Genomic DNA, 12,265 nt, shown 5'->3' on the forward strand with positions numbered 1-12,265 from the left:
GCCTTCTCCCACAAGAATGAACGATATGCGTTTTCTAGTGACCTCTTTCTTGATGGTGTAGGCTGTCAGTCACAAAGCCAGCGATGACAGGGAAGATGCTGGTTGGCCTAGACAATATCCAAAACATCTAGCGATACGCTGAATTCATACATTATCAGACATTTGAATTGTAAAGTCATGTCTTTCTACTCAATACCACAACTCATATTTACCAATATAAGAGGTAAAGTCGTAAAAAGTATTCAATAATTTAGCTGTGTATTTCAGATGGAATCAAAGCATTTAAAATAGAGCTCGTTTGGCGTAGTGGTCTAAGGCTCTGCATCACAGTGCTAGCTGTGCCACTAGAGATCCTGGTTCGAGTCCAGGCTCTGTCCGCAGACGGCCGCGACCGGGAGATCCATGGGTGGCGGTGCACAATTGGTCCAGCGTCGTCCGGGTTAGGGGAGGGTTTGGTCCAGCGTCGTCTGGGTTAGGGGAGGGTTTGGTCCAGCGTCGTCCGGGTTAGGGGAGGGTTTGGTCCAGCGTCGTCTGGGTTAGGGGAGGGTTTGGTCCAGCGTCGTCCGGGTTAGGGGAGGGTTTGGCCCAGCGTCGTCCGGGTTAGGGGAGGGTTTGGTCCAGCGTCGTCTGGGTTAGGGGAGGGTTTGGCCCAGCGTCGTCCGGGTTAGGGGAGGGTTTGGCCCAGCGTCGTCCGGGTTAGGGGAGGGTTTGGCCCAGCGTCATCCGGGTTAGGGGAGGGTTTGGTCCAGCGTCGTCCGGGTTAGGGGAGGGTTTGGCCCAGCGTCATCCGGGTTAGGGGAGGGTTTGGTCCAGCGTCGTCCGGGTTAGGGGAGGGTTTGGCCCAGCGTCGTCCGGGTTAGGGGAGGGTTTGGTCCAGCGTCGTCCGGGTTAGGGGAGGGTTTGGTCCAGCGTCGTCCGGGTTAGGGGAGGGTTTGGTCCAGCGTCGTCCGGGTTAGGGGAGGGTTTGGTCCAGCGTCGTCCGGGTTAGGGGAGGGTTTGGTCCAGCGTCGTCCGGGTTAGGGGAGGGTTTGGTCCAGCGTCGTCCGGGTTAGGGGAGGGTTTGGCCCGGAAGGGATGTCCTTGTCCCATCGCGCTCTAGCGACTGCTGTGGCGGGCAGGGCGCAGTGCACGCTGACCAGGTCGGCAGGTGTACGGTGTTTCCTACGACACATTGGTGCGGCTGGCTTCCGGGTTAAGCGGACATTTTTGTCAAGAAGCAGTCTTTTCACCATTCGGATCAGCTCTGATGTGATTGGTCAAAACAAAAATTAGTGGAAAAAATATCAGAATTGGTCTGCTTGTAGCCATTGTGATATGAATTAATTGACTAATGTGTGTTTGTCTCACTACCGACCCGTGTAGTGGACGATAGCGAAGTACGCCCCACGGTTCAACGGCTTCCAGCAGCAGGACAGTCAGGAGCTTCTGGCCTTCCTATTGGACGGGCTCCATGAGGACCTGAACAGGGTGCATGAGAAACCCTACGTAGAGCTGAAGGACAGCAACGGACGACCCGACTGGGAGGTTGCCTTAGAGGTCAGAGTTCAATCAATAAACCAAACATACGCACAAATACACTCACAACTTCACACACACACGCGTGCGCACACAGTCAACCAATACACACACGTACAACCAATCAATCAATCTTTATTTTCCCAGAGAATTTTCCACTGTTAATATGGAAACAATAAATTCAATAAACGAAAAAAGGAAAAGGAAAAACTAGACTGTAGAGTAACATTCACCAATCATACAGCACTACATCATCATCGTCCTTTGGAGCATCTTCTGGCAGCCATCTTGGGTGTCTAGAGACCAGGAGAGTCAATGAAAGTCAGCCCATTCACTAAGCACTTCTTAATGAGTGGATGACCTGTGAAGTGTGTGTATTGATATACAGTTAATGAACAGTGTGTATGTTTATAGGAGTAATTAGCAGCATTAGTGCTGTGTGTGTGTGTGTGTGTGTGTGTGTGTGTGTGTGTTTTACGTCTCTATGGTTCCGTGTGCGTGTTCCTCGTCAGGCGTGGGAGAACCACTTGCGGAGGAACCGTTCCATCGTGGTGGATCTGTTCCACGGCCAGCTCAAGTCCCAGGTCAAGTGTAAGACGTGTGGTCACATCAGCGCCCGCTTCGACCCCTTCAACTTCCTGTCTTTACCCCTCCCCATGGACAGCTCCATGCACCTGGAGATCACTGGTGAGGACCTGGGGCTCAATACCCTGATGGGGGGGGGGGCAGGTCTCTGGAAAGGGGGGGGGGGGGGCAGGTCTCTGGAAAGGGAGGGGGGGGCAGGTCCCTGGAAAGGGATGGGGGGGTTTGATCTCTGTGGACATGATTTCCGGATGGCTAGTTGGTTTTGGTCTTAATTGACCTGAACCGTTTGCCAGAGGAGAGTTTTTTTAAATTTTTTATTATGATTCTTCCTGCACACTTCCTTACCCTGGTGGCAGCGTCAGGGTAGTCAGAGGCAGGTAGCCTAGTGGTTAGAGGCAGGTAGCCTAGTGGTTAGAGGCAGGTAGCCTAGTGGTTAGAGGCAGGTAGCCTAGTGGTTAGAGGCAGGTAGCCTAGTGGTTAGAGGCAGGTAGCCTAGTGGTTAGAGGCAGGTAGCCTAGTGGTTAGAGGCAGGTAGCCTAGTGGTTAGAGGCAGGTAGCCTAGTGGTTAGAGGCAGGTAGCCTAGTGGTTAGAGGCAGGTAGCCTAGTGGTTAGAGGCAGGTAGCCTAGTGGTTAGAGGCGGGTAGCCTAGTGGTTAGAGGCGGGTAGCCTAGTGGTTAGAGGCGGGTAGCCTAGTGGTTAGAGGCGGGTAGCCTAGTGGTTAGAGGCGGGTAGCCTAGTGGTTAGAGGCGGGTAGCCTAGTGGTTAGAGGCGGGTAGCCTAGTGGTTAGAGGCGGGTAGCCTAGTGGTTAGAGGCGGGTAGCCTAGTGGTTAGAGGCGGGTAGCCTAGTGGTTAGAGGCGGGTAGCCTAGTGGTTAGAGGCGGGTAGCCTAGTGGTTAGAGGCGGGTAGCCTAGTGGTTAGAGGCGGGTAGCCTAGTGGTTAGAGGCGGGTAGCCTAGTGGTTAGAGGCGGGTAGCCTAGTGGTTAGAGGCGGGTAGCCTAGTGGTTAGAGGCGGCGGGGTAGCCTAGTGGTTAGAGGAGGCGGGGTAGCCTAGTGGTTAGAGGAGGCGGGGTAGCCTAGTGGTTAGAGGAGGCGGGGTAGCCTAGTGGTTAGAGGAGGCGGGGTAGCCTAGTGGTTAGAGGAGGCGGGGTAGCCTAGTGGTTAGAGGAGGCGGGGTAGCCTAGTGGTTAGAGGAGGCGGGGTAGCCTAGTGGTTAGAGGAGGCGGGGTAGCCTAGTGGTTAGAGGAGGCGGGGTAGCCTAGTGGTTAGAGGAGGCGGGGTAGCCTAGTGGTTAGAGGAGGCGGGGTAGCCTAGTGGTTAGAGGAGGCGGGGTAGCCTAGTGGTTAGAGGAGGCGGGGTAGCCTAGTGGTTAGAGGAGGCGGGGTAGCCTAGTGGTTAGAGGAGGCGGGGTAGCCTAGTGGTTAGAGGAGGCGGGGTAGCCTAGTGGTTAGAGGAGGCGGGGTAGCCTAGTGGTTAGAGGAGGCGGGGTAGCCTAGTGGTTAGAGGAGGCGGGGTAGCCTAGTGGTTAGAGGAGGCGGGGTAGCCTAGTGGTTAGAGGAGGCGGGGTAGCCTGGTGGTTAGAGGAGGCGGGGTAGCCTGGTGGTTAGAGGAGGCGGGGTAGCCTGGTGGTTAGAGGAGGCGGGGTAGCCTGGTGGTTAGAGGAGGCGGGGTAGCCTGGTGGTTAGAGGAGGCGGGGTAGCCTGGTGGTTAGAGGAGGCGGGGTAGCCTGGTGGTTAGAGGAGGCGGGGTAGCCTGGTGGTTAGAGGAGGCGGGGTAGCCTGGTGGTTAGAGGAGGCGGGGTAGCCTGGTGGTTAGAGGAGGCGGGGTAGCCTGGTGGTTAGAGGAGGCGGGGTAGCCTGGTGGTTAGAGGAGGCGGGGTAGCCTGGTGGTTAGAGGAGGCGGGGTAGCCTGGTGGTTAGAGGAGGCGGGGTAGCCTGGTGGTTAGAGGAGGCGGGTGGCCTGGTGGTTAGAGGAGGCGGGGTAGCCTGGTGGTTAGAGGAGGCGGGGTAGCCTGGTGGTTAGAGGAGGCGGGGTAGCCTGGTGGTTAGAGGAGGCGGGGTAGCCTGGTGGTTAGAGGAGGCGGGTGGCCTGGTGGTTAGAGGAGGCGGGGTAGCCTGGTGGTTAGAGGAGGCGGGGTAGCCTGGTGGTTAGAGGAGGCGGGGTAGCCTGGTGGTTAGAGGAGGCGGGGTAGCCTGGTGGTTAGAGGAGGCGGGGTAGCCTGGTGGTTAGAGGAGGCGGGGTAGCCTGGTGGTTAGAGGAGGCGGGGTAGCCTGGTGGTTAGAGGAGGCGGGGTAGCCTGGTGGTTAGAGGAGGCGGGGTAGCCTGGTGGTTAGAGGAGGCGGGGTAGCCTGGTGGTTAGAGGAGGCGGGGTAGCCTGGTGGTTAGAGGAGGCGGGGTAGCCTAGTGGTTAGAGGAGGCGGGGTAGCCTGGTGGTTAGAGGAGGCGGGGTAGCCTGGTGGTTAGAGGAGGCGGGTGGCCTGGTGGTTAGAGGAGGCGGGTGGCCTGGTGGTTAGAGGAGGCGGGTGGCCTGGTGGTTAGAGGAGGCGGGTGGCCTGGTGGTTAGAGGAGGCGGGGTAGCCTGGTGGTTAGAGGAGGCGGGGTAGCCTGGTGGTTAGAGGAGGCGGGGTAGCCTGGTGGTTAGAGGAGGCGGGGTAGCCTGGTGGTTAGAGGAGGCGGGGGGCCTGGTGGTTAGAGGAGGCGGGGTAGCCTGGTGGTTAGAGGAGGCGGGGTAGCCTGGTGGTTAGAGGAGGCGGGGTAGCCTGGTGGTTAGAGGCGGCGGGGTAGCCTGGTGGTTAGAGGCGGCGGGGTAGCCTGGTGGTTAGAGGCGGCGGGGTAGCCTGGTGGTTAGAGGCGGCGGGGTAGCCTGGTGGTTAGAGGCGGCGGGGTAGCCTGGTGGTTAGAGGAGGCGGGGTAGCCTGGTGGTTAGAGGAGGCGGGGTAGCCTGGTGGTTAGAGGAGGCGGGGTAGCCTAGTGGTTAGAGGAGGCGGGGTAGCCTAGTGGTTAGAGGAGGCGGGGTAGCCTAGTGGTTAGAGGAGGCGGGGTAGCCTAGTGGTTAGAGGAGGCGGGGTAGCCTAGTGGTTAGAGGAGGCGGGGTAGCCTAGTGGTTAGAGGAGGCGGGGTAGCCTAGTGGTTAGAGGCAGGTGGCCTAGTGGTTAGAGCGTTGGACTAGTAACCGAAAGGTTGCAAGATCGAATCCCCGAGCTGACAAGGTAAAAATCTGTCGTTCTGCCCCTGAACAAGGCAGTTAACCCACTGTTCCTAGACCGTCATTGTAAATAACCATTTGTTCTTAACTGACTTGCCTAGTTAAATAAAGATTAAAGAAATAAAGAAATAAACCTGAGAATGGTGCAGGTCCTTGATAGAAGCCAAGCGGCAGCCAATGGCCCGTTTTCCCAGATATAATTTTTAGCAAATCATTTCCTCAAAGACAATAATGTTCAATGGGAAATATGCATATTTCTATTCACTTCCTGAAGTGACTGCATTTCCCCTGTCCGTCTGTCTCGTCTGTCTGTCAGTCATTATGCTGGATGGTTCTACCCCTGTACGGTTCGGCCTGAGGCTCAACATGGATGACAAGTACACCGGTCTGAAGAAACAGCTGAGTGAGCTGTGTAGTCTGAAACCAGAACAGATACTACTGGCTGAGGTCCACAGCTCCAACATCAAGGTACACACACACACACACACACACACACACACACACACACACACACACACACACACACTAGCCCAATACAGAGAGAAGCTACAGTAGTAATCGTGTTTTTGTGCTGTAGAACTTCCCTCAGGATAACCAGAAGGTGCGTCTGTCAGTGAACGGCTTCCTGTGTGCGTTTGAGATCCCTGTGCCAGGCTCCCCCACTTCCCTCACAGGCTCCCCCACTTCCCTCACCTCTCCAACACAGACAGGTGAGAACCTCCTACACTAGAGGTGGGTAGAATGTAACGCGCTGCTTCTAGAGGCTGGTAGAATGTAACGCGCTGCTTCTAGAGGCTGGTAGAATGTAACACGCTGCTTCTAGAGGCTGGTAGAATGTAACGCGCTGCTTCTAGAGGCTGGTAGAATGTAACGCGCTGCTTCTAGAGGCTGGTAGAATGTAACACGCTGCTTCTAGAGGCTGGTAGAGTGTAACACGCTGCTTCTAGAGGCTGGTAGAATGTAACACGCTGCTTCTAGAGGCTGGTAGAATGTAACGCGCTGCTTCTAGAGGCTGGTAGAATGTAACGCGCTGCTTCTAGAGGCTGGTAGAATGTAACACGCTGCTTCTAGAGGCTGGTAGAATGTAACACGCTGCTTCTAGAGGCTGGTAGAGTGTAACACGCTGCTTCTAGAGGCTGGTAGAATGTAACACGCTGCTTCTAGAGGCTGGTAGAGTGTAACACGCTGCTTCTAGAGGCTGGTAGAATGTAACACGCTGCTTCTAGAGGCTGGTAGAATGTAACGCGCTGCTTCTAGAGGCTGGTAGAATGTAACGCGCTGCTTCTAGAGGCGGGTAGAGTGTAACGCGCTGCTTCTAGAGGCTGGTAGAATGTAACACGCTGCTTCTAGAGGCTGGTAGAATGTAACGCGCTGCTTCTAGAGGCGGGTAGAGTGTAACGCGCTGCTTCTAGAGGCGGGTAGAGTGTAACACGCTGCTTCTAGAGGCTGGTAGAGTGTAACGCGCTGCTTCTAGAGGCGGGTAGAGTGTAACGCGCTGCTTCTAGAGGCTGGTAGAGTGTAACACGCTGCTTCTAGAGGCTGGTAGAATGTAACACGCTGCTTCTAGAGGCGGGTAGAGTGTAACGCGCTGCTTGTAGAGGCGGGTAGAATGTAACGCGCGCTGCTTGTAGAGGCGGGTAGAATGTAACGCGCGCTGCTTGTAGAGGCGGGTAGAATGTAACGCGCGCTGCTTGTAGAGGCGGGTAGAATGTAACGCGCGCTGCTTGTAGAGGCGGGTAGAATGTAACGCGCGCTGCTTGTAGAGGCGGGTAGAATGTAACGCGCGCTGCTTGTAGAGGCGGGTAGAATGTAACGCGCGCTGCTTGTAGAGGCGGGCAGAATGTAACGCGCGCTGCTTCTAGAGGCGGGTAGAATGTAACGCGCTGCTTCTAGAGGCGGGTAGAGTGTAACGCGCGCTGCTTGTAGAGGCTGGTAGAATGTAACGCGCGCTGCTTGTAGAGGCTGGTAGAATGTAACGCGCGCTGCTTGTAGAGGCGGGTAGAATCGTTGGACCCTATTGTGGCTGAAGTGACGAGTGTCTTACAGACAGAAACACTTTGGAAGAAGGCATTAATTAAAACGTGTTGAGAAACTTTTTGACTATATCTCTCCTCATGACCTTAACCCTACCATACTCCTCACAGTCACATGATAAACCAACTCACTGTTTCCAGAAGGGCTCTCTGACATGTCCGTCTGTAACACCTCTCCAGACATCACCCCTGTGCCCATGGCTAACGGGGTGGCGGTGGCAGCTAAAGCCCATCCTGATGGTAAGCCTGGTCTGATCTCCAACGGCATGCCCAGCACCGTGGTGAACTGCGGAGAGACCACAGAGAGAAGCCTGCCCAACGGACACGTGTCCCCCGTCCAGGACAGCCCCTTCATCGGGTACATCATCGCCATGCACAGGAAGATGGTGGGTACCACAGAATAAAATATTTTAATTAGAATAGAATGTTTTTTTTTGTGTGTTTTTTAACTCTTTCACTGGCCTGTTTATTAGGTACAACAATCTACTACTGGGTTGGACCCCCCCCCCCACCCCCCCTTTGCCTCCAGAACATCCTGAATTATTTGGGGCTTTCTACAAGGTTGTCGGAAACGTTTCACAGGGATGTTGGTCCATGTTGACGCGATGGCATCACGCAGTTGCTGCAGATTAGATGGTGGTACATTCACGCTGTCAACAGCCCGTTCCATCTCATCCCATTATGTTCTATTGGGTTGAGGTCTGGGGGACTGACCAGGTCTGGGGACTGACCAGGTCTGGGGGACTGACCAGGTCTGGGGGACTGACCAGGTCTGGGGGACTGACCAGGTCTGGGGGACTGACCAGGTCTGGGGGACTGACCAGGTCTGGGGACTGACCAGGTCTGGGGACTGACCAGGACACTCAGTAAACTGAGCTCGCTGTCATGTTCCAGGCAATGTTTTTCACCTCCTCGATTGTCCAGTGTTGGTGATGGCGTGCCCACTGGAGCCGCTTGTTTTTAGCTGATAGGAGTAGAGCCCAGTGTGGTCGTCTGCTGCAATATCCCATCCGTGACAAGGACCGACGAGTTGTGTTCCGAGATGCTGTTCTGCACACCACTGTTGTACTGCACTGTTACTTGTCTGTTTGTGGCCCGCCTGTTAGCTTGCACGATTCTTGCCATTCTCCTTCGACATCTCTCATCAACGAGCTGTTTTCACCCACAGGACTGCCGCAGACTGGATGTTTTTTGTTTGCAGAACCGTTCTCTGTAAACCCTAGACACAGTCGTGCGTGAAAAGCCCAGGAGGCTGGCAGTTTCTGAGATACTGGATCTGGCACGCCTGGTACCGACGATCATACTACCCTCAGTCGCTTTGGGGACTCGTTTTGCCCATTCTAATGTTCAATTGAACAGTAACTGAATGTCTCGATGCCTTTCTGCTTTCTATAACAAGCCAGAGCTACGTGACTCTTCCTGTTTCCTTCACAAGGTCCTTTACTGTTGTTCTGGGATTGATTTGCACTTTTCGCACCAAAGTACGTTCATCTCTAGGAGACAGAACGTGTCTCCTTCCTGAGCGGTATGACGGCTGCGTGGTCCCATGGTATTTATACTTGCGTACTATTGTTTGTACAGCTGAACGTGGTACCTTCAGGCGTTTGGAAATTGCTCCCAAGGATGAACCAGACTTGTGGAGGTCTACAATTTTTTTTCTGAGGTCTTGGCTGATTTTCTTTTGATTTTCCCAGGATGTCAAGCAAAGAGGCACTGACTTTGACGGTAGGCCTTGAAATACATCCACAGGTACACCTCCAATTGACTCAAATGATGTCAATTAGCCTATCGGAAGCTTCTAAAGCCATGACATCCTTTACTGGAATTTTCCAAGCTGTTTAAAGGCACAGTCAACTTCGTGTATGTAAACTTCTGGCCCAATGGAATTGTGATACAGTGAAATAATCTGTCTGTAAACAATTGTTGGTAAAATGACTTGTGTCATGCACAAAGTAGATGTCCTAACCGACTTGCCAAAACTATAGTTTGTTAACCAGAAATTTGTGGAGTGATTGAAAACAAGTTTTAATGTTTATGTGGACTTCCGACTTCAATACAGTACCAGTCAAAAGTTTGGACACACCTACTCGTTCAAGGGTTTTTCTTTATTTTTACTATTTTCTACATTGTAGAATAATAGTGAAAACATCAAAACTAGGAAATAACACATATGGAATCATGTAGTAACCACAAAAGTGTTAAACAAATCTAAATATATTTGAGTTTCTTCGAAGCAGCCACCCTTTGCCTTGATGACAGCTTTGCACACTCTTGGCATTCTCTCAACCAGCTTCATGAGGTAGTCACCTGGAATGCATTTTCACATAAAATGTTATTGGTCACATACACATGTTTAGCAGATGTTATTGCGGGTGTAGCGAAATGCTTGTGTTTCTAGCTCCGACAGTGCAGCACTATCTAACCTGGAATGCATTTCAATTAACAGGTGTGCCTTGTTAATTAAAAGTTAATTTGTGGAATTTCTTCCTTCCTTAATGCGTTTGAGCCAATCAGTTGTGTTGTAACAAGGTAGGTGGGGTATACAGAAGATAGCCCTATTTGGTAAAAGACCAAGTCCATATTATGGCAAGAACAGTTCAAATAATTTGAAACGACAGTCTGACCTTCATGTCTTAATCTGGAAAATGTCATGAACTATGAAAGTTTCTTCAAGTGCAGTCGCAACAACCATCAAGCGCTATGATGAAACTGGCTCTCATGAGGACCGACACAGGAAAGGAAGACCCAGAGTTACCTCTGCTGCAGAGGATAAATTAATTAGTTATCAGCCACAGAAATCGTCAATTAACTGCCCCTCAAATTGCAGCCCAAATAAAGTAACATACACATCTCAACGTCATCTGTTCAGAGGAGACTGCGTGAATCAGGCCTTCATGGTCGATTTGCTACAAAGAAACCACTACTAAAGGACACCAATAATAAGAAGAGACTTGCTTTGGCCAAAAAACACGAGCAATGGACATTAGACCGGGGGAAATCTGTCCTTTGGTCTGATGAGTCCAAATTTGAGATTTTTGGTTCCATCTGCCGTGTCTTTGTGAGACACAGAGTAGGTGAACGGATGATCTCCGCATGTGTGGTTCCCACCGTGAAGCATGGAGGAGGAGGTGTGATTGTGTGGGGATGCTTTGCTGGTGACACTGTCAGTGATTTTATTTAGAATTCAAGGCACACTTAACCAGCATGGCTACCACAGCATTCTGCAGCGATATGCCATCCCATCTGGTTTGCACTTAGTCCCACTATCATTTGTTTTTCAACAGGACAATGACCCAACACACCTCCAGGCTATGTAAGGGCTATTTGACCAAGAAGGAGAGTGATGGAGTGCTGCATCAGATGACCTGGCCTCCACAATCACCCGACCTCAACCCAATTGAGATGGTTTGGGATGAGTTGGACCGCAGAGTGAAGGAAAAACAGCCAACAAGTGCTCAGCGTATGTGGGAACTCCTTGAAAACTGTTGGAAATCATTCCAGGTGAAGCTGGTTGAGAGAATGCCAAGAGTGTGCAAAGCTGTCATCAAGGCAAAGGGTGGCTACTTTGAAGAATCTCAAATATAAAATATATTTGGTTTTGTTGAACACTTTTTTTTTTTTGATTCCATGTGTTATTTCATAGTTTTGATGTCTTCACTATTATTCTACAATGTAGCTATTGTGGACAACATGCACTCTCAGAGTTTGTGGACAACAGGCACTCTCCGAGTTGCCACTGCCCTATTGATGTCTTTTTAGGAAGGAAGTTGTCCAGGCCACTTTTATGTCTGTTTTTAGATGTTGATATTATATCTAGATGCACGCAGCAGTTTCCACACTTAAATCTCTAGATGCTGTTTTCCACTGTGCCCTTAGACTCATTACTGGTGATTTTTATTTTAGAACGCACCATTGTATCAAAAGTTGAGTTGAACATCTCTGTCTTTTTAAGAAGAGGTTCAACATCTCTGTCTTTTTAAGAAGAGGTTCAACATCTCTGTCTTTTTCGCTCTGGATAAGAGCGTCTGCTAAAAGACTGAAATGTAAATGTAAGAAGAGGTTCAGCATCTCTGTCTTTTTAAGAAGAGGTTCAACATCTCTGTCTTTTTAAGAAGAGGTTCAGCATCTCTGTCTTTTTAAGAAGAGGTTCAGCATCTCTGTCTTTTTAAGAAGAGGTTCAACATCTCTGTCTTTTTAAGAAGAGGTTCAACATTCCATTCTGTTTATTTACAAAGTGCTCCTGCAGAATTTTCCCGAATGTTCCTGACAACACTGGTCAAGGTCACAACAATAGAATGCAGTACAAGAGCACAATACTGAGTAGTGCTAGAGGTTCCAATGGTGGCTTCTGATTTAGGGAGTGCTGCATTTTTGTTTTTTATGCTCCTGAGATGTGCATGTGTTGCAGGGGAGAATGCGTTGCAGGGGAGGCTCAGGGGAGAATGCGTTGCAGGGGAGGCTCAGGGGAGAATGCGTTGCAGGGGAGGCTCAGGGGAGAATGCGTTGCAGGGGAGGCTCAGGGGAGAATGCGTTGCAGGGGAGGCTCAGGGTTGGATGCGTTGCAGGGGAGGCTCAGGGGAGAATGCGTTGCAGGGGAGGATGCGTTGCAGGGGAGGCTCAGGGGAGAATGCGTTGCAGGGGAGGCTCAGGGGAGAATGCGTTGCAGGGGAGGCTCAGGGTTGGATGCGTTGCAGGGGAGGCTCAGGGGAGAATGCGTTGCAGGGGAGGCTCAGGGGAGAATGCGTTGCAGGGGAGGCTCAGGGGAGAATGCGTTGCAGGGGAGGCTCAGGGTTGGATGCGTTGCAGGGGAGGCTCAGGGGAGAATGCGTTGCAGGGGAGGCTCAGGGTTGGATGCGTTGCAGGGGAGGCTCAGGGTTGGATGCGTTGCCGGGGGGAGGCTCAGGGTTGGATGCGTTGCCGGGGGGAG

The 12,265-nt window shown here is 52.2% G+C and overlaps 1 protein-coding gene across 2 annotated transcripts in view; it reads left to right on the forward strand.

The window, feature by feature from the left end:
- The window catches only part of usp32 (ubiquitin specific peptidase 32), a 101,607-nt gene that overhangs the window by 75,961 nt on the left and 13,381 nt on the right, over positions 1–12,265 (forward strand). For both annotated transcript variants that reach the window (XM_071358083.1, XM_071358084.1), the window contains exons 22-26: positions 1,363–1,536; positions 2,028–2,202; positions 5,622–5,773; positions 5,883–6,015; positions 7,519–7,724. In XM_071358083.1, the coding sequence (XP_071214184.1) occupies positions 1,363–1,536; positions 2,028–2,202; positions 5,622–5,773; positions 5,883–6,015; positions 7,519–7,724 (840 nt within the window). The remainder of the gene's footprint in view (positions 1–1,362; positions 1,537–2,027; positions 2,203–5,621; positions 5,774–5,882; positions 6,016–7,518; positions 7,725–12,265) is intronic.

This window comes from Salvelinus alpinus, chromosome 21 (assembly GCF_045679555.1).
Source record: "Salvelinus alpinus chromosome 21, SLU_Salpinus.1, whole genome shotgun sequence".
Taxonomy (NCBI): Eukaryota; Metazoa; Chordata; class Actinopteri; order Salmoniformes; family Salmonidae; genus Salvelinus; species Salvelinus alpinus.